This window comes from Odontesthes bonariensis, chromosome 20, assembly GCF_027942865.1.
Source record: "Odontesthes bonariensis isolate fOdoBon6 chromosome 20, fOdoBon6.hap1, whole genome shotgun sequence".
Taxonomy (NCBI): domain Eukaryota; kingdom Metazoa; phylum Chordata; class Actinopteri; order Atheriniformes; family Atherinopsidae; genus Odontesthes; species Odontesthes bonariensis.
This window is the reverse complement of record NC_134525.1, coordinates 3439205-3464332: the sequence shown is the minus strand read 5'-3', so window position 1 is coordinate 3464332 and position 25128 is coordinate 3439205. Positions and strand designations below refer to the sequence as shown.

The window sequence follows — 25128 nt, the reverse complement described above, 5'->3', positions numbered from 1 at the left end:
GTAGTTTCCATACAGGATCTAGTTTAGGGCGATCAAAATGCAAAAATGCAGTGAAATGGCCCTTTATGCCCAACCATTTATTTTGCGAATCGGATGCCAACTTCCGTGTCGTGACTATGAGCTTGATGTGGCGCTCATGTGCCCCCCCTGGAACACCCCCACATTTAAAATCACTGCTCCACCCCTGGGGGAAAGTATATTTCTATTCTATTCTATTCTATTTTCACATTGGCTCAGGCCTGTTTGGCCCATGGAGCTACGTAATGAGGCGGTGTGGGGAGCTCCGTCTGTTCCCGTCTGTAGGGGCATCAAAGGGCTCTGCCCCGGCAGAAATGGCCCCGCGGCAGCAAACCACCGCTGCCATAATGGGGGGAAGAGCCGCGTAAAACTGTCCAAGGGAGGCCAAGGACAGCTTAATTATGCTGTGAAACTTAATTAGGTCGTTGTTGTGTGTGTGCCTCTGCTTCTCACCGGCTGACCTTGGTGTAATGGTGTTTTCTGCACATGTTTATCATTTGTTATAGACGAGCACGGCAGAGTTATGGTTTCCTTCCCTGCGGTTGAATTAGAGGATATTTGCCCCGTCAGAGTAAATTATTCTCCCAGTTTAAATCATCTCGCTGGAACAGGTAACGCAGGCGTGTGTTTCTGTTGTTTCTCCATAACGAGCCCCTTTTTTTTAAATGATCTGCTCTGAATGAAGCGTTAATAGGCGCAGAGTGACGGCTCTAACTGTGAAAGCTGTTGTTCTGCAGCGTCTCCAGGTTGTTAAGCTCTCTGTCCAACCACCAAATAAATGTCTGCGTCTCATTTTCCTGCCTCGTCTGGGGAGCACAACCAGAAAATAACTGTCAAGAGTTAAACTGCAGAGGCGGCGCGGTATCTGAGCGCTCAGGGACTTATTACTTGATTAAACATGTGGTTTTGATAGATTGGGATGGTAGCAGTGAGATATGGGAGCAGGGAAAAGGCTGTTTGCTTGGCAGGAGGTCAAGGTGGTTTCTGCTCAGCTGCAGGATCTTTGCTTTAAAGTTTGTCTGCTCACTAAGAGCCTAAAAACATCAGCATCGTCTGCACAGACCCAGCAGAAGAAGATCCGACTGTAGCATAATAATTACACCTCTTTGGGTTTAGATGAAGTTTAGATTTCTCTTGTAACTCTTTATTTTGTTGCATTGAGTACATTCGCACGTCTTTTAGCGCTTTAAAAAGCATCAGGATCAGAACATCTTTGTTTTTTTTTGCTGCTCATGGAAAATTCTTCTCTCATTACTCCTGTGTGGTGCAGCAGCAGAAGACTCGAGATGCTCCTCTGTGGAAGGCCGGGCTCATCGCAGCCTGTTTCACAGAAATGAGACGTGGAAAGCGAGCAGAACCACGCAGGAAATGAACAGTTCTGGGCTGTGATGAGCTAAACGTGTCGGATGTTTGATTTCTAACGGGCGCATGTGAGTTACGAGCTGTTTGAATGTGGCGCGGCTTCAGATTTTCCTCGTGTGAAGCCACGTCGGGGACTCGGTTGAACGGTTTTGTCTTCGGTAGCTTTGTTTTCTAACCAATGTCGACATGATCTGTAGCGTTTATGTGTGTGTGTTTTTTCTTGACAATAAATGTTGTCATTCTACAACATTTATTGTAGAATTACTGTACACGATATTTCCATCTGTGACTCAGCAAGCAGTCACACTTTTAATTTTAACTTCTTTTTTTTAATTTTTTAATTTTTTTTTATTTGCACTTTTAATTTTAACTTCTTATTTTTTATTTATCTATTTATCTTTTATTTATTTATTTTTAAATCATTCTACAACATTTATTGTAGAATTACTGTACACGATATTTCCATCTGTGACTCAGCAAGCAGTCACACTTTTAATTTTAACTTCTTATTTCTTATTTATTTATTTTTTATTTGTTTACACTTTTAATTTTAACTTCTTATTTGTTATTTATTTTTTATTTATTTACACTTAATTTTAACTTCTTATTTTTTATTTATCTATTTATTTTTTTATTTTTTAAAATTTATTTTTAAATCATTCTACAACATTTATTGTAGAATTACTGTACACGATATTTCCATCTGTGACTCAGCAAGCAGTCACACTTTTAATTTTAACTTCTTATTTGTTATTTATTTATTTATTTTTATTTATTTACACTTTTAATTTTAACTTCTTATTTGTTATTTTATTTATTTTATTTTTTTTAATTTATTTACACTTTTAATTTTAACTTCTTATTTTTTATTTATCTATTTATTTTTTAATTTTTTTTAAATTTATTTTTAAATCATTCTACAACATTTATTGTAGAATTACTGTACACGATATTTCCATCTATGACTCAGCAAGCGTCACACTTTTAATTTTAACTTCTTATTTTTTTATTATTTTTTTTTAATACTATTTTTATTGGTTTTTCAGTTGTAAGTGTACAAACATTAGAAAAACAAAACTGATAACAAAACATACAAAACAAAAAACAAACAAACAAAAAAAAATCCCACCCCAAACTAACACGAGCGCTGCAATATGTATCTCTACATATATATAAATATATATATCCATGCATACACCAATATATACATGTACAAAACCAGCAAGATGACAGGAGATATGTAAGTGAATTGCTCGTTTGAAATAAACAAAATGAAAGAAAGTGAAAAGCAGTCAGCCCTCTATTTGTGGTTATTTTAACTTAATGAACCGAGGCTTCGGTTGTTAAACTCTGAGTATTAATCTCTGAAAGAGCGAGGATGGCAGACACGAGCCACTGTGACGAAGGTCATATTTCACAAGTGATGCAATCACAGTGCTGCAGTGATGATTTACTGGTTTTAAGAGTTCTAAAGCATCTTCTTAAAGCATGGAGCCACCAGCAGATGTTTTAAAAAGGTTCTTCTTTTCTCAGGCGCTGGACCAGGACCGCACCTCCCTCCAGAAGGTGAAGAAGTCGGTGAAGGCCATTTACAGCTCAGGTCAAGGTGAGACGACATGTTTCTAACCAGCTTATTGTGCTCCGGCTTGTGTTTATCTGCGCTGTCACAGCCTTCTCCTACACTGGAAAAAATGCCCCTCCAAAAATAAGTAAGAAAAACAACAAATAAAAGATGTTTTTGCTTGAAATAAGCAAAAAATCTGCCAATGGAACTAGTGAAAATTGGCTTGTCAAGATTTCTTGAAATAAGATGTGATATTTAGGACTTTTGAGATAAAGTTGATCTTGAAATTAGCTTAAAAACCTCTTCAAATAATAAAAAAAGCTTGTTTCACGTGAAATATGACTCAAAACAAGATGTTTTCAAGACTTTATCACATATTCAAGTTGTATTGTATCAAAACAAGTCCCTATATCTGGCTAAAATCGTACTTGTTAGGCAGTTGTGTCTGATACTAAGTGTAATGAGACACTCAATGAGACAAATATACTTGGTAAGATTGAGATTTTTTCCAGTGTAAAGAAGCATCTCCAGAGGATTTCTGTGCTGTCCCAGAAAGCATCGGAGTTTGTTCTGCTGGTTGCTTTGACGTGGATCTTCAGTCATTTTCCACTGAATTCTTCTGAGAGCAGCCTCCTCCCTGTAAATTGACAGTTTGAGACGTTTGTTTGTTTGTTCTCCGCAGAAAAATAATAGGTTTACCTCGGTCTCGCCTCAGACTGTGGATAAGCAAGCTGGAGGGATCTGGGAGCTGCTCGTTTAATGAGCTTAAAGAAAGAAAATACACCCACATTCAGCTCCAAGGTTCTACATGTCGGAGCAGAATAATCTGCTCCTTATCTCAGAGGAAGTCTGTCAGAATAAAACCTAAAAAGAGCCACATCTCAGACTCTGCGGGCCTCAGTCAGCATGTTAAAGGTTAAAGGTCACCCCAAGGTCAGAAACCAAAGAGCTACATCTCAGACTCTGCGGGCCTCAGTCAGCATGTTAAAGGTTAAAGGTCACCCCAAGGTCAGAAACCCAAGAGCTACATCTCAGACTCTGCAGGCCTCAGTTAGCATGTTAAAGGTTAAAGGTCACCCCAAGGTCAGAAACCCAAGAGCTACATCTCAGACTCTGCAGGCCTCAGTTAGCATGTTAAAGGTTAAAGGTCACCCCAAGGTCAGAAACCCAAGAGCTACATCTCAGACTCTGCGTGCCTCAGTTAGCATGTTAAAGGTTAAAGGTCACCCCAAGGTCAGAAACCCAAGAGCTACATCTCAGACTCTGCAGGCCTCAGTTAGCATGTTAAAGGTTAAAGGTCACCCCAAGGTCAGAAACCCAAAGAGCTACATCTCAGACTCTGCAGGCCTCAGTTAGCATGTTAAAGGTTAAAGGTCACCCCAAGGTCAGAAACCCAAGAGCTACATCTCAGACTCTGCAGGCCTCAGTTAGCATGTTAAAGGTTAAAGGTCACCCCAAGGTCAGAAACCCAAGAGCTACATCTCAGACTCTGCAGGCCTCAGTTAGCATGTTAAAGGTTAAAGGTCACCCCAAGGTCAGAAACCCAAAGAGCTACATCTCAGACTCTGCGGGCCTCAGTCAGCATGTTAAAGGTTAAAGGTCATGACAGCACAGTTAGAAAAAGGCTGAACAAGTCTTTATCTACATTTTTTTTTAGTTTAATCGAAGTTTAATCTAAATTTAATCTGTAATACCTGCAACACTAAATCTATCAGCTCTCTCTGTGTGATATAAACCTCAGATCTGCTAACATTTATCTATCTTTTACATATGCACAAGTATAAAAAAAAGCTGGTTTATGACCGACTAACTTGCTTATGAAGCAAAAGAAAAATGAAAATGGTTGAAAGCAAAGTATCTGTTCCCCTTGTGTTGGCGGTTTGAATCCTAACTGGGGTCTTTCTGCGTCTTGCGCGGGTTTCTCCAGGTTTCTCCGGCCTCCCACTGTCCAAAAACATTCATGTTAGGTTTGTTTGTGACTGTAAATCGACCGGAGTGATGGCCTGACGGCCTGCCAGGTGTCGCCCACCTCTCGCACCTCTCCTTGGCAGCTGGGCCAAGCTGTTAAGAAAATGGATAGATTGTTATCCAAAAGAGAGGTTTTAAAGAACCTTTTGATTAGAAGGTCTGCAGTAAGGACACATTAATCATCAGGAATCAATACAGGAACTATTTAACATTAAATGGTACACATCCATTCACACTGTGAATAATCAGCCTCTGTAGCCTCTGTACATGGGGCGCCTGCTCAACCCACTACGCCACAAACCACCCCTGTTTTATTAATTATTTTATTTTGTAAAAGTCTGCTGCTGCGGAACAGGAAAAGAAAGTAATCGGCGGATCCACCAAACATGGAGAAGGGTACGGAACTTTTACTCTGCCATTTTCATTTTAAAGTTCTTCCAGACGGCGGAGTCGACAGAACCAAAGTCATCTGTAAACACTGCCAAGTTGAATTGTCTTCTCAGCGTAGTAGTTCCAGTCTAAAATATCACTTAAAGGCAAAACACACAACTGATAGCAGCAAGTCATTCAAGGAAACAGACAGTGGAGCGAGGCTTCTACATAAAAACTACAGAAAGATGCTGATGTTAAAAGTGTGTTTGCACAACAAATGTTATGGCACTTTCATTCATATGGCAGCACATTTAAAATAAAGCTAAATGCTAAAAGCTATACACTACTTTTGGATTCATTTTTGGATTTTGCGTACAAATGCGATTAATCGTGATTAATCAGGGAAATCATGTGATTAATTAGATTAAACATTTTAATCGTTGCCCAGCCCTACTTAATACTTTAGGTTAAACCTAATCTCACTTTATTGAACTACAGGAACTACTTTTTTGATCATTGGACCGGACGACAGGATGCAATTTATGACGTTTCTTTGTCCAAAGACAAAATGTTTTAGAACAACATCTAGAAGAGAACTGCTCGGGGACGAGGAGCCTTGGACGGCGCTGATATTTCCTGCGTTCTCAAAAGTTTCGGAGACACACACACCTGGAACCAAACGATTTGCTGGAGGGACGCTCACAATAACACAGATGTGGCAGCAAAACTCAAGCGATCCTGCAAATGGAAAGTTCCTACATGTGATGAGCAGCAACACAAGGACAAATAAGGGACTTTTCTGACCAGAAAAGACTTGTTTTAGGAATTCTGACAATAGCCAGTCGTCTTGGTGCGGAGTGAACGCCAGCAGAACAAAATGTCTGGATCTTCTGGGGAGCCATCTGTCCTCGTCGTTAAGTTGCTGATGGAGAGGAGGTGGAGGGGGAAGGTGTTCCGACTGTTGCCAATAGTGGAGAGGAGAGCTGAGAGGGAGGTCAGCTGAGACGAGAACCCTGCAGAGCTTCAAACCATTCTGAGCGCTCGTTGCCGTGGAAACTCACTCCAAACAGGGCTGACAGTGTTCTCTGCGTTTCCTCTCCCGTGATATTTAGGCTGAATCTGCGATGGATGCACTCAGCCGTTACCTTTCTACAGAAAGGACGGCGGAGTTACTTCCAGGTTATTTCTACCCGGCACACTTTCCATTACTGTGGCTGCTGCTGCTCTGTTATTCGGGTTAACTCTGACCCTGATGTCAACATGTAGGACACAGAATAAAAGCAGATTAGCCGCCTCAAACATGCAAACTGCTCATGGCTTCCTGATCTAAGGCCCCCAGACCTCATCAACCACAGCTGAAACGTGGCAATTTCACCAGATCATGCTGCAACTATTATTATTAGTTAGGGCCGGGCAACGATTAAAATCTTTAATCTAATTAATCACATGATTAATCACGATTAATCGCATTTGTACGCAAAATCCAAAAATGAATCCAAAAGTAGCGTATAGCTTTTAGCATTTAGTTTTATTTTAAATGTGCTGCCATATGAATGAAAGTGCCATAACATTTGTTGTGCAAACACACTTTTAACATCAGCATCTTTCTGTAGTTTTTATGTAGAAGCCTCGCTCCACTGTCTGTTTCCTTGAATGACTTGCTGCTATCAGTTGTGTGTTTTGCCTTTAAGTGATATTTTAGACTGGAACTACTACGCTGAGAAGACAATTCAACTTGGCAGTGTTTACAGATGACTTTGGTTCTGTCGACTCCGCCGTCTGGAAGAACTTTAAAATGAAAATGGCCGAGTAAAAGTTCCGTACCCTTCTCCATGTTTGGTGGATCCGCCGATTACTTTCTTTTCCGGTTCCGCAGCAGCAGACTTTTACAAAATAAAAGCCTGTGAGCAACAGACTTTTACAATAATAAAATAAATAATAAAACAGGGGTGGTCGAGTCCGGTTCGAGTCCCGCATCGGACAGCCCTGTGCTGCATGTCGTTCCCCCTCTCTCTGCCCCCTGCTTCCTGTCTCTCTGAACTTTCCTATCCATTAAAGGCACAAAAGTCCAAATAAATTGAAGATTTTCTTTATTTTTTTCTTTAATTAAATAAGTAAAACCTGCGTTAATGCGTGATCAAATATTTAAATAACGAGTTAACTCGCCCAGCCCTAGTATTAAGTTCTAAAGACTTTTACTTTTGAGGTCTCAGTGAAAAAGTGTCGGTGCTGAACCAGCATTAGTGGCTGTGATCAGGAGTGTGTGGCCCAGAGGCACTGAGGCAGGGATCGATCAGTCCCGCTCCATCAGCAGTCATGCCCCAAATGCCCCCGAGCACAGTTCACTTCCTCAAACTGCTTACTGCTTCTGTGTTTGTAACACTCCTTTCATTTGGGCCTTTTCTCGTGTTTTAGTTCCTCAGAATCGAAGCTTTCCCTGCATGAAGGGAACCATCTGTGCTGCAACTGCACGCCGACCGGTCCAGATGACCTCAGTGTGCAGAGAGCGCTGGAGCCAGCCAAACAGACATAAATAACCAGAATAAAAAGCTTTGCTTAACATTTGCTTTTGAGAACCTAAACAAAGCAGAAATATGCCACAACCTGCCAGCTGGTTATTTATTTCAAAGCTCATGAGGGTATTTTGGCCCTCTGGTTGGCCTGGATACACCTAATGTATCTGTAAGAGTTTCTTTCCGTATTCGTCCGATTCTTTGCAAAAGGTGCTCGAAAACTCTTGAAATTTTGCGAGCGCCACCTGCCAGTCGACGACATGAAAGAATCTAAACTTTATATTTTTGGGAGTCGCTCATTGACTCTGTAGCGCCCCCTACGATGCTTAAAAATGGTCCCCGCATTGGGGTTAGTTTCGTGTAGGACAACGAAATTCGGTAAACTCATTCATCATGCCCAGACGCACAAAAAAGTCTCATGCCACCATGGTCCCACGTCCACAGGAAGGCAGCCATTTTGGATGGACGGTGCGTTTTCGTGCCATTTTTGCCCGATTCCACGCCTTGCATATGATCGAACTCCTCCTACATATTTAATGCTACAGACTTCAAACTTGGCCAGGTTACTCTTAAGACATGGGGGGACAAAAATTATGGGAAACTTTTCCAAACTCTGAACGGTGTGGGCGTGGCCAGGCGGTGAAAATCATGTGATGGCGTTTGTGATTTGAAAGCCTTATCATCGTCGCAAAGTCATGAAACTTGGTACACACGTCCACCCTGACGACCTCGTACGTATGTAAAGGGTATCGTTTGTGGGCGGAGCAAATGGCTCAGTGGCGCCCCCTAGAAATGTTCAAAAACCCCTCTGCATTGGGGTTATTATGTGCTCGTATGTACACAGAGGATGTCGTGCGTGTGGGCAGAGCTGCGCGACTACAGCGTCCAGCGCATGCCCCAACGTGCGCACACCTCGGTCCCGCATACAGCTGCTTGCAGCTTTCTAGTTCTACTTTTTCTTCTTCTTCTTCTTCGGATCCTCATGCAGCACTGCATCATGACATGAGAGCTGCAGTTGTACATGTCTCTAAAATCTGTATCATCCTCCACACTCGCAGCACGAATGCAACGCACCCCGTAGGGACCTAGCAACGGCAGCGCTCTGAGCTAAGCTGTCGTGCTAATCGTTTCTTCTCTCCTTCAAACGCAGATCATGTCCAGAATGAGGAAAACTACGCCCAGGCTCTGGACAAATTCGGCAGCAACTTCATCAGCCGGGACAACCCTGACCTGGGCACGGCCTTCGTCAAGTTCTCCTCGCTCACCAAGGAGCTGTCCGCCCTCCTGAAGAACCTGGTGAGTCCAGCGTGTCGGCACTCAGAGGGAAATCGATAGCTTAGCGATGGCGAGCCCGAGCTGAGTGCTCCTGCCTCCAAGGGCAGGATAGTAAGAGGGCAAATTTCCTTACACAGCTTGTTGTTCCTGTCTTCGCCTGCATAAGTGGTTTAGAATTTGAGTTTGAGGTTGAGATTCGGCAAGGCAGGTTTATCTGTGCAGCACAATTCAATTACAGGGCGATTCAAAGTGCTTTACAGAGACATTAAAACAGCAGAAATGAAAGGCATGATTTAAATTTTAAACAAAAAAGAAAGAAATAAGAACAATAGATAAAATGAGATAAAATGTGATTAAGTTTTGAAACTCAAGCTTCAGATTTGGAGCTTTAGTCAAATGCAGCTGAAAATAGGTGTGTCTTCAACCTGGACTTAAATACACACTGGAAAAAATGCCCCTCCAAAAATAAGTAAGAAAAACAGCAAATAAAAGACGTTTTTGCTTGAAATAAGCAACAAAATCTGCCAATGGAACTAGTGAAAATCGGCTTGTCGAGATTTCTTGAAATAAGATGTGATATTTAGGACTTTTGAGATAAAAGTGATCTTGAAATTAGCTTAAAAACCTCTTCAAATGAAAAAAAAAAGCTTGTTTCATATGAAATCCGACTCAAAACAATTTGTTTTCAAGACTTTTTCATTTAATAAGATATTCCAGATGTATTGTCTTCAAACAAGTCCCTATATCTGGCTGAAATGGTGCTTGTTAGGCAGTTGTGTCTTATATTAAGTATAATGAGATATTTTGACTAGAAATGAGACAAATATACTTGGTAAGACTTTGATTTTTTTTAGTGTTTCAGCTGATCTGAGGCTTTCTGGGAGTTTGTTCCAGACATGTGGAGCATAGAAGCTGAATGCAGCTTCTCCATGTCTGGTTCTGACTCTGGGAACTGATAGAAGAGCGGATCCAGATGAGCTGATGGGTCTGGAAGGTTCATACTGGGTCAGGAGGTCCCTGATGTGTTCTGGTCCTGGACCATTCAGAGCTTTAATCTATAGTCTGTCAATCTATAGATCCTAATCTATAGTCTATATAGATTAGGATTACATCAGGTGACGGGTTCGGTTTATCTGAACGAGACGCCCTCATCAATCACCGGCTGAATAAAGGTGGCCGACACAGAGGAAATATCTACCCCTGAGCCCCGAATACTGTGGACTGGATATTCCCTGTTTGGAAGAAGAGCCAGAGCCTGTTTGCCTCTCCTCCTGAGGCTGACAGCGAGATTAGACGCCATAAATACTCTTGGCAGCACCACGAACGACCGTGTGCGCATGTGTGTCCGTGCAGAAACAACACAGATCACCTGTCGGCGCTACCTGCATGTTGAAGGAAAGCCAAAGCCATGTTTGGCGCTCGTCATTGAGGTTTTTAGACCTTCCATTAGCTGCGCCCTGAGGGCGGCCGTTATGTGCACGAGCGGCAGACGAGTATTGATCAACCGAGCGCGTCCTGGGTGTCCTACATGTGCTACACTGGAAAAAATCCAAGTCTTACCAAGTATATTTGTCTCATTTCTAGTCTAAATATCTCATTATACTTAATATCAGACACAACTGCCTAACAAGCGCCATTTCAGCCAGATATAGGGACTTGATTGAAGACAATACATCTGGAATATTTTGTTAAATGAAAAAGTCTTGAAAACAAATTGTTTTGAGTCACATATCATATGAAACAAGCTTTTTTTTATATATTTGAAGAGGTTTTTAAGCTAATTTCAAGATCACTTTTAATTCAAAAGTCCTAAATATCACATTTTATTTCAAGAAATCTTGACAAGCCGATTTTCACTAGTTCCATTGGCAGATTTTTTTTGCTTATTTCAAGCAAAAACGTCTTTTATTTGTTGTTTTTTTTACTTATTTTTGGAGGGGAATTTTTTCCAGTGCAGTCACAGAGTTGACCTGCTCTCCTGCATCTTCTTCACATTTCTGAGAATTTTTAAAAAACCAAAAGGTCCGAATAAATATGAAAAGCATGTGCGTATCGAGCTGTGTGGGGACTTTGTGGAACAGTCTGGAGACAGAAATAATACAAATATAATTCTGTTTAAAGAACACGATGAGTAAGGACGATGAGGGATAAATATATGAATAGAATAGGGTTAATTGTTATATTGTAATTTAAATAGTATGTGGTATATATTTATTTATGGGGATAGTTCATATATATATATATATATATATATATATATATATATATATATATATATATATATATTCTAATTTACATTTATGTTTACAAGGATATGTGTGTAGTATATATCTATTTTGTGATTATATATTTATTTAGATATTTAGGAAGTGTATATATGGCATATATTTATATAGTTAGGATATTTACAAACTGAAGAGTAGTTAAAAAAGGGTGGGAAACTAAAAAAGTATTGTCCCTTTTCGAAAAATGTGTGGTGTTTTGTTATGTATTAGCACTTGATGTGATTGAATTTTTATTTATATTTTTTTAATTTCTCATTTTATTTCTTTTGTATGCACAAATAGTTACATACATTTTTTTATATACTTTTTTTATCTATCTATCAATAAAAATAAAAAAAAAGAACCTTGCGGTCGGAGAAAGCAAAGACGGAGACAGTTTCCAGGATTGGTTGTTAGAGCCCGCCGGCAGCCGGCCACTGAAGGATTGATTCTGATGTTAGCTATATGCAAGACAGGCACTTAAGCAGCACATTAATGCCCATTAAGCGTTGTTTACTCCCTCGACTGCTGCTGTGAGTCCGTGTAGACTTGGCTAACAGCTAAAGGGACTTAAATGCTTAGCACTGTTGTAAATGACCTTGCTGATCCTCATGGTTAGAGCTGCTGAGCAAAGCTGCAGCAACAAGAGCTGCAGGACTCGTCGGGCTTCTGCTAATTCTTCCACAGACTCGTCAGGACTGAGCTTCTGATTTCTTCTGTCGGCAGCAGGAGGAATGTGTTGAAGCAAAAAGACGACGCTCGGGTATTTTTAGGTCTTTTTTTCCCCCTCTTTCAGAGGAAGCTAACGCTGTGCTCCTCTTTCTCTCTCTCCATCCCCTAAGCTCCAAGCTTAAAAGCTGCACTAATCACTACTTTCATATTAACACAAGATCAAATGACTCTGTGTAATGTAGAATGGCTTGCTTGGAGCAACAAAACCTCCAGAGAATTATTCCCCCGACGTCAGCACGTCCCTTCATCTGTTAGCAGCGTTTTAGCATCTTGCAGCTCAGTGTTTTGGTTTTGTCGCCCATACTTTGGCTCACGGTTTGATTTAAGATTCTCTTGTTCATGATTGGATGCATCTCAGTGCCCTTTATCCTCGTTTTTTTTGAAGACCGTCGTCTTCACAGCTCATCTCGCTTTCCTCTCGGCCCTTTATTCAGGCTTTAGTTTGGCTTTTGCGTGCCAAAATGAAGTTTTTACCACAGCTTCAAGGCCTTCAGCAGCTGTTGAACCCATTACTTTCTACAACTGAACACGTCAGTGACTTCTTAGCAATGAAAGATGCCAAACTGGGTGATTCTTCTCAGGCACAAGTCAAAAGCGCCTTTTCACTTCTTGGATTACAACAACAACAATAATAATAATGATAATAAAGTTCTTTTTATACTCAGTTTGTGCTACAGCCTCAAAATACTAAAGTTTGCTGTGTTCCTTTAAGTTTTAGATGCGAGTTCAGGGTAAATCAGCTGATGTGGTCCATGATATTAGTGTTTAATCTTGGGTAGGTTCATAAAATCCAAAGTAGGCCTCGGTGTCTTCTTTAAACTCAGCTGCCGCTGAGCTGCCTTCACCATCTTATCACCCAACATGTCACAATTATTGTCAGCATGACATTTGAGCTCCACCGACATTCTTCTTCTGCTTCTCTGGTATTTTGGGGCAGTTGAATGCAAAACGATGTTCAGCTTCATTGTTCTGCTGAAGTAGAAACCCTCGACGATGCTCTTTGAATTGTTTACGTCCGCATTACAGGCTGATTCATACTCGGCGCAAACGCGCAACTGTTCTGGCTCGAGAACCATTAATGACGTCATCGAAAGCGCCAGCCCCTTCACAGTTCCTTCAGCTCATAAGCGCAGTTTGCGCCGAGAATGCGTCACATTTGCAGTTCTCTCCAGACCAGCGAGCGTCACTGTTGAGGAAACAAGCTGAAAAGCATACGAAGAAAAGCATACACAATGCCACCTGTGGTGTCACGTCAGCAGAGGCTGGCACATCTGATGCGGAATGAATTTACTCTGGGTGTAGAACTGAATGTATCTCAGAGCTGACAACTGCCGTGTTGTCCCAGTGTAACTTCATAGACGTGTCGTACAGATGTTTGTAGAGGCGCACCCTCTCGGTCACCGCGGTCTCTGCAGTGTTCATTTTTTCTTTTTCTTGGTCAGCTGTTTCCGGTTGAGCGCGCGCAAAGTCAGAAAAAAAGTTGTGTGCACGCCCTTGCGCCGCGCGAGGATTTTCTAGCTTGCGAAGGGGGGCGTGGCGGAATTTTGGGTCACGTGACCGTTTGCGCCATTTGCGACCAGCTAGTATGAGCGAGGTTGCGCCGAGTATGAATCAGCCTTTAGACGAACTGGTGAGCACAGCCGAGCATCTGGCAGGTAAACAACCTGATATTTCACTACATACTACATACTACATACTACATACTGCATACTGCATACTGCATACTACATACCACATACTACATACTACATACTGCATACTGCATACTACATACCACATACTACATACTACATACTGCATACTGCATACTACATACTGCATACTGCATACTGCATACTACATACTACATACTGCATACTGCATACTGCATACTGCATACTACATACCACATACTACATACTACATACTGCATACTGCATACTACATACCACATACTACATACTACATACTGCATACTGCATACTACATACTGCATACTGCATACTGCATACTACATACTACATACTGCATACTGCATACTACATACTACATACTGCATACTACATACTGGATACTGCATACTGCATACTACATACTGCATACTACATACTGCATAATGCATACTACATACTGCATACTGCATACTACATACTACATACTACATACTGCATACTACATACTGCATACTACATACTGCATACTATATACTGCATACTGCATACTACATACTTCCATACTGCATACTACATACTACATACTGCATACTGCATACTACATACTACATACTGCATACTACATACTGCATACTACATACTACATACTGCATACTACATACTACTACATACTGCATACGGCATACTACATACTGCATACTGCATACTGCATACTACATACTACATACTACATACTGCATACGGCATACTAAATACTGCATACTGCATACTGCATACTGCATACTACATACTTCCATACTGCATACTACATACTGCATACTGCATACTTCCATACTACATACTCATCGATCAGACTGTATGCAGAGCGTTTACCCACAATGCATTTCGCTCCTGCCCGAGCCGAAATCAGCCGGCCTGAAGCTGATTTCTCTTAAGCTCTAAACTCTGTAAACTTTAGCAACATTTGAAACATTTTCAGGTGAGGAAGTAGTCGTTTAGATCCCCAACATGTTGAAAATCTGACAAAATACCGGCTGTTTACAATTTTGTTCCCACGAATTCGGCGCTACTAAAGCTAGCCGCAGTGAGCAACGCACTTCCGGTTATTTTCACAAAATAAAATACCCGTTGCCTTTTATCATAGGGAAAGCCATTACAATACAATTGGTGCTTTTGTTTTGAAAACAGGAAGTGAACCTACCCTCGTTGTAGCTAGCTTGAAACTGCCGTTTTGACAGGAAATGACGATCGGCGATGTCACGTTACGTTGCATCTTGGGTAGTTTGAGTATGAGTAGTAACCTCATGATGCATACCCAACATTTAGGAGAATCTAGTATGCATCCGGGAAAAAAGTCAGTATGAGTAGTAGGAGAAGTATGCGGTTTCGAACACAGCCTCTGCTAAGTGTCTCAGTTTGGCAGCCATCTTAGAAACGCCTTCATTTCAGCCACCCCATGAACGGGGAGAGGGCAGTAGCTGTGTGCCCCCCACCTTCACATCTCAAGAATCTAAAGTCAAATTTGAGGAAAACGGCTTAGAAGTTAGAAGACAGAATCTCACGACACTATATTCATTCCCAGCTCATTTCAGTGTAGTGTCCTGTGATTGCTGCCTCCTTCTTCCTTGCTTATTTGAATGACATGAATCAAGCAGCTGCCATCTTTTGCATCATTCTCTCAGTTTTCTGTTCTCTGCAGTCAGAAAGGAGAGGAGGTTTTAGACTCCTCAGGAGGCCAGAAACATGGCTCAGCTTAATGTTTTCTGGCTGTGTTTTATTTCCACTCAACCTGCAAAAGCTTTTTTATAATTTAAACTTCTCAGCTTTTTAAACATCGGACGAAGAGGAAGTAGTGAGTTCATCGGGAACACATTAACACTAGGGCTGGGCGAGTTAACTCGTTATTATCGCGTTAACTTGTTAATTATTTAACGCCGTTAAATATTTTATCGCGCATTAACTCAGGTTTTATTATTTATGTTATTATTGTAAAAGTCTGTTGCTTTCTGCACTGTAGAACTACATGTTCGTGTAAACAAAGTAAAAGACGACATTAGTTGTTGTAATCATTAAAGAAATAGAATTCTTAGTATTGTCACGGGTACCAATAAAAAATCAAAGTAATACTGATCACTTTAGCCGGCGCTACTCCCTGTTTTACTTGTTTCAACATAAAAGCATGTATTTCAACATAAATTTTAAAAAACCTCCTGCATTTACAGCCAAGTTGAATTGTCTTCTCAGCGTAGTAGTTCCAGTCTAAAATATCACTTAAAGGCAAAACACACAACTGATAGCAGCAAGTCATTCAAGGAAACAGACAGTGGAGCGAGGCTTCTACATAAAAACTACAGAAAGATGCTGATGTTAAAAGTGTGTTTGCACAACAAATGTTATGGCACTTTCATTCATATGGCAGCACATTTAAAATAAAGCTAAATGCTAAAAGCTATACACTACTTTTGGATTCATTTTTGGATTCTGCGTACAAATGCGATTAATCGTGATTAATCAGGGAAATCATGAGATTAATTAGATTAAACATTTGAATCGTTGCCCAGCCCTAATTAACACATATTTAATGTTGGCAGCAGGATGTTTTTCGATCCATTTTTATGTCATGCTTCATTCTCATGTTTGTGGCTAAATGAAACTGCTGTTCCAGGGGTCATGTTGAGCTCCATGAAGCTTCCTCTGCTCACACAGGATGTGTGTAGAAGCCTGATTCATTGATGCACTGGAAAAAATGCCCCTCCAAAAATAAGTAAAAAAAAACAACAAATAAAAGACGTTTTTGCTTGAAATAAGAAAAAAAATCTGCCAATGGAACTAGTGAAAATCGGCTTGTAAAGATTGTCAAGAGCATTTTCAGCTACTTTTTGTAGCTTTTATGGCACCTTTTGCTTTATTTGCGTCTGCCTCAGAGTAAGATGTGTTTGCAGCTTCCACATTCATTCACAGCTCTGATCTGACATGAAGTTTAAACACAAAGAGACAGAAATAAGAAGTACATGCAGATACAGCACAGCATGTTCCTGCTCAGGACAGGTCAAAGGTAAAAAAATGAGCGATTATTAACCTTTCCGGTCCAAAGAGGACACTGGAAAAAATGCCCCTCCAAAAATAAGTAAGAAAAACAACAAATACAAGACGGTTTTGCTTGAAATAAGCAAAAAAATCTGCCAATGGAACTAGTGAAAATCGGCTTGTCAAGATTTCTTGAAATAAGATGTGATATTTAGGACTTTTGAGATAAAAGTGATCTTGAAATTAGCTTAAAAACCTCTTCAAATGGAAAAAAAAAGCTTGTTTCATATGATATGTGACTCAACCTTTTCATTTAACAAGATATTCCAGATGTATTGTCTTCAAACAAGTCCCTATATCTGGCTGAAATAGTACTTGTTAGGCAGTTGTGTCTTATATTAAGTTTAATGAGATATTTTGACTAGAAATGAGACAAATGTACTTGGTAAGACTTTGATTTTTTTCCAGTGTGGTCGTCTCCCGGTGTTTTTTTTTCGATGATTCCTCACACGTTTGCTCCTCTGTGTCCTCTTGCAGCTCCAGAGCCTCAGCCACAATGTGATCTTCACCCTGGACTCTCTGCTGAAGGGGGATCTGAAAGGCGTGAAAGGGGTAAGATTTACTGTGGAAGCGTGCGTCTCTCTGCGGGTAAATGCCTCATCAGCGTGTCTCTTTCCATCTCTAAACTTTTGTGCCTGTGATTAAGGGAGCAGCCAGAGAAGCCTTCTCTCTTCAGCTATAAATCTGGCCGGAGTAAACACTGCCTTTGTGTTGTGTTTGGGGCGAGCGGCGACTAACTCTGTCATGAACTCTCCATGTTAGAGGTCGAAGAAGGGGGCGTGATCACTGGCAGGGCTTTCGGGCCGCGAATCGTTAGCGGAACGAGGCATTAAGTCGTGGTCAACCTGTAAATAACTCTGTCCCAACAGTGACCTCTTTGTAGTTTGCTGAGTCTTGTCCCTCTTGTGTGTCTGCAGGACATAAAGAAACCCTTTGACAAAGCATGGAAAGACTACGAGGCCAAGTTGTAAGTGGATGATTGCATAATGCACAAGCTTGCTTATTATAGAGCACTGAAAAATGTCTGTTTGGACCCTCCAGGTGCATTGCAGAAATGCCTCCTCACAAAGCAGATGAGCACATACAATGTAAGTCCAGACAAAGAGGTGACTTTTCTTCTCTTCTGTGTCAGTACAAAGATCGAGAAGGAGAAGCGAGAGCATGCCAAGCAGCACGGGATGATCCGCACTGAGATCACCGGGGCTGAGATCGCAGAGGAGATGGAGAAAGAGCGCCGCTTGTTCCAGCTCCAGATGTGTGAGGTGAGCAGTTTTACACCTGGATTTAATGCACAGCGATCTGGATAAGGAGCCTGGGTTCACATTACCAGCCAAGCTCAAACTGGCTGATGTCATGTTCGAACGGTCATAAGTGAAAGCAACTGAAAGACGCATTTACAGCAGATACCCAACAACAACGGAAAACAACATGAAAACAGTTCTTTGTGATTTTTTTTTTTTTAATTAATTTTATTTTTATTTTTATTATTATTATTATTATTTTTTAATTATTATTATTATTATTTTTTATTATTATATTTAGTATGATTTCATTTATTTTATTTTATTTATTTTATTTACTTTTTTTCCCATTTTTTTTCCTTTTTTTTTTATTAAAATAAAAATTACAGAGGGATGTAACAGAAATGTACATGGTATGTTGGGACATCAACATCTGGGTTTCTTTAAACAATTAAATAAAATATTAAATAAAATAAACAGGAGACCGAGCAACCTTTTCCTTAGACAGTAGAGCTGTGTATCAGATTATGAGAAAAACTAAAACAAAACAAGTAAATCCCAAGAGTTAGATAAATAAAACAAACAAAAAGACAAAACACCACCACAAAAACCAAATCTATCAATTTGTTAACTCCACGTTAAATCTGGCCGTGACTGTTGTACATAGGAGACCCATTCTGACCACAACTTATTAAATCTGTTCATTTGTAGGCAAAGTGAAAAAGTCATTTTTTTCCATTAAGTATAATTCATTAACTATATCCTTCCATTCCTCAACATTTTTTATTTTCATTATTTCAACAGTACACTAACAACAGTAACCCCCCCAGCAAAGAAACCCCTCCCAAGCCACCACCATCCATGCTGATCCCTTTTTGGTTATAGCTACTTCATGTCGCTGCACTATTTGCATCAATGTAAACAACACATAAATTAACTATAACAAAATTAAACACAGAAAACAGCTCCAAACAAGGTCGATACATCAAATTAGTAAAATAAGCGCTACGTCAGAGAAATGATTGGTTAACAGAAAATAAATAGATAGATAGATAGATAGATAGATAGATAGATAGATAGATAGATAGATAGATAGATAGATATTTTATTGATCCCGAAGGAAATTCAAGCATCCAGTAGCAAGACATAATAAAGCAATAAAAATGTTTATACAATTATAAACACTTTAAAAAAAATCTTAAAAATTTAAAAAACTATTTAAAAAACAGTTTAAAAATATAAAGTGACCAATGAATAACAATAAGAAGAAGCACTGTTATGTATTTATCCACCACTACTTAAAACGTGCACCTCTCCACTATATGACCCCTTTCAGGAGCTCTTTAAAAAGTTTTTGCGCCACTTTGCTTCATGTAGATCCAGACCACCCACTCTTAAAGAGAGGGCACCCCCTCCGTCTTCTATCCCCTGATAAGTACTTCAGTCATGACACTGGTTTGGACATAACTTTTGATATGTTTATCCTGTCCTGTCAGAACTGAACGATCACCCAAAATAAATAATCTAGGGCTAAATGGCTAATTGTATCTCTGCTATCTCACACAAATTATCATAAATATTAGTCCAAAATTGTTGGATTTTATCACATGACCATAAAACATGAACTAAACTACCTTCCTCAGACTTGATGTGGGTAATAATCCTAATCTAAATAATCTAGTCCAATAAAAGCGTACTCTTGCATCCCTTGAAACTACTTTAATATTTTTACAGATTCTGTTCCAATCTTCATCCCTAAATGTCAGGTTCAGATCCCTTTCCCACGTCTTCTGCAGGGCTGAAATGGGCCCGTTGCCAAGAGACTGAATCATCATAGAATAATAGACCGCTGCCTCGTGTCCCTTTCCGTAACTCTTTATAATTTCATCTTGGAATTCTGCATCCCGGGGAGCCGATGCACCAGACCCAAACTCTGAAAGTTAAGGAAGAAGATCAAGATGGAGGAGAAAAGCTAAACAACTAAACTGCTGCTGCCAGCAGAGCTGTAGTGGTGATCCGGGTTCATGGCAGTCAGCACGTGGGTGTAAGGAAAAAGCCATGTTAAATCACAACTCAGGTTGCATAGCAACCACAAGAACCACAAATCGGATATTTAGAATCGAAGCTGACGATCAGATGAGTCACATCAGCCCGGTGAAGTGAAGGAACCCTTAATAAGAAATAAATCTGATTGATCGGTAGTCTCGGTGATCTCACCCGGAAATGAGCTCAACCCTTTCAGGTTGAATGTAAATGTATTTTATTATATATTATACAGCCCTTTACAGACAATCCTTACGATGTACCAAAGTGCTTTACAGCAGGTAATAAATAAAGAGAAGAATAAGTAAAAACAAATAAAAGAACAGTGAAAGCGATAAAATACAACAAAATCAAATAAGATAAAAGTGCCATCATACTACTGGGCATTAAAAGCCATCCTAAATAAGTAGGTTTTTAACCTAGATTTGAAGAAGAATGGTCTCCTAATGCCACCTAGCTCCTGCTAGCTTGTGTTTGTTGATGTGTATGTGATCAACCAGATGCAGATCACACGTGTTGCTATCCTGGCTCTCACACATGGTGGGTGCTTTTACAGCAGCTGTGTCACTGTGAACCTCTGCTTTATGAACGCTCCAATGGGGAGCGTTAAAGTCAGGATTGCTGAGTTTCTACACTTTGGCTGTGTTCGAAACCGCATACTTCTCCTACTACTCCTACTAACGTTTTGAGTTAGTATGCGAGTTTGAGTAAGCGAGATATTCCCAGATGCATACTAGATTCTCCGAAATGTTGGGTACGCATCATAAGGTTACTACTCATACTCAAACTACCCAAGATGCAACGTAACGTGACGTCGCCGATGGTCATTTCCTGTCAAAACGGCAGTTTCAAGCTAGCTACAACGAGGGTAGGTTCACTTCCTGTTTTCAAAACAAAAGCACCGATTGTATCGTAATGGCTTTCCCTGTGATAAAAGGCAACGGGTATTTCATTTTTGTGAAAATAACCGGAAGTGCGTTGCTCACTGCGGCTAGCTTTAGTAGCGCCGAATTCGTGGGAACAAAATTGTAAACAGCCGGTATTTTGTCAGGTTTTCAACACGTTGGGGATCTAAACGACTACTTTCTCACCTGAAAATGTTTCAAATGTTGCTAAAGTTTACAGAGTTTAGAGCTTAAGAGAAATCAGCTTCAGGCCGGCTGATATCGGCTCGGGCAGGAGCAAAATGCATTGTGGGTAAACACTCTGCATACTGTCTGATTGATGAGTATGCAGTATGGAAATATGTAGTATGTAGTATGCGGTTTCGAACACAGCCTTTATCAGGTCTCCTCTAAGGCACCTAAAAGATCCAGTTCAAGCCAATTTTAATACAATCACACAATCAATTCCAAATGAGTCATTCAACAGATTAAACAACAGAATAACCTAAAATAGTTGAGATTAAGCTGTTTTTTCTCCCTTCGGTGATCTGAATAATTTATACCAAAGCAGTAACACATGTTTAGGTTTAGGGTGGAGTCAAATGATGCAGCTCTACCTTCATGAGAAAGCTATGTTTGTCAGGACTTGACCTGAAGTGCTTATGTAACAGCGCATTTACCATAAAGTGCAACCCTGAAAGTGTAATGACAGAAGTCAGATATTCGAGCTTGCACTAAACAATCCAACGGGCCGCTTTAAATTGAAGTGTTTATCTGTAAGCTTTTGATTACGGCGTGACGCTTGTGCTCAGAGGCCAAGTTTTAAGAAATCTGACAACGAGAATTAAGTACACAGCAAATGTGAGTTCTCTTTGTGCCCAAGAGAGTCAGAACAAACTGTTAGAGCTCACTGTGCTTTGCCAAAATCCTCTCTGGTGGTGGGCGGTGACGCCTACATCTTGTTTTATCCTGGGAGGATTTTTTTTTCTTTTCTCAAATTACATAATGGACCAACGGCTGCTGCATTGCTTTTGGTTCTGCCAGTTATTCTCTACAAAACTCACTGCAGTCCTTTTGTCCCTTGTATTTTAGCACTTTATGTACACTCCTTACTCACCCCCCCCCTCCCCTCAGAGTGGCTCTCAAATATTCCCACTTTTTTTTTTTACCTGTATTATGTTTCAGAGCACAAACTTGAGGCTCAATCAGATTTAATTACGGGTAATGTTTTCCAGTAATGCAAAACAGGAATCAAAGATGGAGTGCACATGATGGAAACTAAAATATAGCCATGCTACCATCTCTGTTAGGCTGCGAGTGAAATTTTGCCATGTTCACCCACTCATTTTAGCATATTAGCATGCAAACACATGGAATAAATTAAACTACATTGAATATTTTAGTGGCAACTATGTAATATCGTCCTGTAAGAACATTTTTACCCCTCTGAGTGATAGCTGCTGTGATGCTAACGCCAGTTGCTAATCGGCTTGGCTACATGCTAATGCTGGCACAAGTTTCCCCTGACAAGTTCTCTGCCACTTGAGGCAAATAAAAGTTGCAAACATAACACAGCAAGTGCTGCAAACTACTTCCAATTAAATGATGTGAAATCATGCTAAAAAAAAGTGAATCAGTGTTGCTAAATGATATTTTGTGCTAATTAGCATCTTTATAACACCATGATGTAGCTTGACTTCTTCTTTATGCTAATCTTTTACATCTGTTTGCTTCTCTCCCACTCTGTGTGGCCAAGTTACATGTATCATAAAACTAAATACGACTAAATTCCCTCAACGTTGCTTAAATAGTTTCTAGTCACTTTTTAAAAAAGATAGTCACTAAGGGATCTAAGCTACTGAACTCTTAAATCCACGTTATTAGCCGTGGATTTATTAGCCAGTATCATTAGCCAGACACAACTTCTCAAACAACAGAGGACTGTTCGTGATTCATTTCAATGCATTTTTAGCTTTTTACGTCATTCTACCTTTTTTTTTACGTTCGCAAAGAGGTAATAAATCAACTTTATCGGCTTTAACTCGCTTGTTAAAGCACCCATTGGTCATCTACAGTATTAGTCTGAGTTATGCAGATATTAAACTTCTGAAATTAATCTGATGCCTTTTAGCTGATAAAACATTTTTTGTTAAAAACAGCACATCCAATGCTTGTAAGAGCAACCGCTTGTTTCAGGCAGAAAATCCCCAAAAAGCTGATTATGAACCAGAACAGTAACGCTGTAAAGAGAGAGCCTGACACTGAACTAAACTCAGTCTGGAGCAGAGAGGCTTGTGATATTTATCTGATTCCTCTGACATTATTATTTAACCCTCCTGTTGTCTTCTATCATTAGAAAAAGTCATACTTTATTTTTGTTTATGCTTCCATGTGGGCTGTACACCACTAGGGTACAAAGATTGTCTTATGGGTCATTTTTGACCCGTGAATTATAAAAACATTTAAACAAGAAAAAAGTTAACCTAAAGGGACACTTTGTAATTTCTTCCCACATCTAGTGGTGCAATTTTATTTTGCAAAGTCGAATGAATTTGCTCTCTAGCGCCTTGCGTTTTCAAATGTGCGCTGCAACTTCTTGAACTACGGCAAGCGGTATGTGTCAAGATTCAAGAAGCTGTAGCTTCAGACTCAAGGTCCATACAAACAAAAAGACATCAAGACACACAGTACAAAGGATTACATAACACACATACAATAACACTATAAATACAGATGACAGATAACATGTCAGATAACATAAGTTGACATAGCCTTTGGTGTGCAAATCATATTCCGGGAGTTACCGGAAGTGACGTTGACGCAGCGTTAGCGTTAGCAGCGGTAGCGTTAGCGTTAGCAGCAGTGTGTAGTTGCTATCTGGAAAGTGTTCTTTTAAATAAACTCCCAGTAAACTTACAAACTTTCTAATGCCTCGTTTTGAGAGTTAAGAGCCTATGTGTACTACGGCAGAAGTTTGGTAACAATCAATGCATTATTAGTGGGATAATTTACGACATAAAATCTATTTACCATTAGCACCAGTAATAAGCCATTCAGGCCTGGCGTTGGGGAAAACGCGATTCGAAGTGCTTTATGGCGGCCTCCATAGAGCTTACCCGCTCTATGTAAATACAGACAAGTTATTCTTCACTCAGGAGGATAATTGAGATTTTTGACAGAGATAATTTTACACCAATGAGGACTAATTTATGAATGAATATGTTGATTTGAGCTAATAAATGACTTAACTTATTACATAGTGTCCCTTTAAAAAACTTTAAAAAGTTGACTGTTTTTTCCCCCTTTCAATATAATTAATTCAGAAGTAATTACTTCACATTTATATAATAGCAATAATAAACCTTTATTATGTAAAAGAAATCTGAGAAAACAAGAAAACTGTTGTTTGTGGTAAAAAAAAAAATGTAATCCTGAAAACTGGTGATTGTCTTTTTGTATTGTGAAACAAAAAATACATGCTAAAAAATGTATTGAATTGAGTTGAATAGATAAATAACAGGTGGTTTCATCATACAAAATAGATTTTGGATTTAAAATTCAATTAAGTTGCTTTATTTTGGGGCTTTGATAGGACAAGGGGAGTAAACAGAATATTAAGACCGCACAAAGGGTTAAAACACGGCCATAACTTCCATTTTCTGCATAACTTCAGAAGATCTACCCATTATTCATTATCCAGTTCCGCAGCCCGCCTCCGGTTGCTGCCCGTTTCCTAGAAAGACTTGTATCTCCCACATCACATTAACACCGGCTTCCTCTTTTCTCAGCTTCCGCTGTTCCAGACTTGGTTTTACATTTCAGACCAGTTTCATTCTGAGATGCCTCGCAGCTCTGCATCAGCATATTGGACCAGTGTTGGCCTCTCTGTACCGACAGTGTGATGACTTTGAGGTTTTAAGAGTATTTTAGTCTTTGGAGGCTGCCAAAATGAAGAGATAGCTGTTGTGTTTCTGCACATAAATGATCTCTTTAAGGCCAAATACTGTACTGGTCAGTTAAGAGGCCAGAAATAATGTGAATTAAATGAGAATTTCTCTCTTATATGTTATGATTTTCTTAAATGATCGATCTCAAGCTTAATCACAGTGTAGAATATATTATTTATATTACATTTATCTTCACATAAGCAGCA

The 25128-nt window shown here is 39.9% G+C and overlaps 1 protein-coding gene across 4 annotated transcripts in view; it reads left to right on the top strand.

Moving 5' to 3' along the window:
- The window catches only part of asap1b (ArfGAP with SH3 domain, ankyrin repeat and PH domain 1b), a 102192-nt gene that overhangs the window by 27237 nt on the left and 49827 nt on the right, over positions 1-25128 (top strand). For all 4 annotated transcript variants that reach the window (XM_075452769.1, XM_075452772.1, XM_075452770.1 and 1 more), the window contains exons 2-6: positions 2914-2986; positions 8948-9093; positions 17285-17359; positions 17725-17774; positions 17940-18069. In XM_075452769.1, the coding sequence (XP_075308884.1) occupies positions 2914-2986; positions 8948-9093; positions 17285-17359; positions 17725-17774; positions 17940-18069 (474 nt within the window). The remainder of the gene's footprint in view (positions 1-2913; positions 2987-8947; positions 9094-17284; positions 17360-17724; positions 17775-17939; positions 18070-25128) is intronic.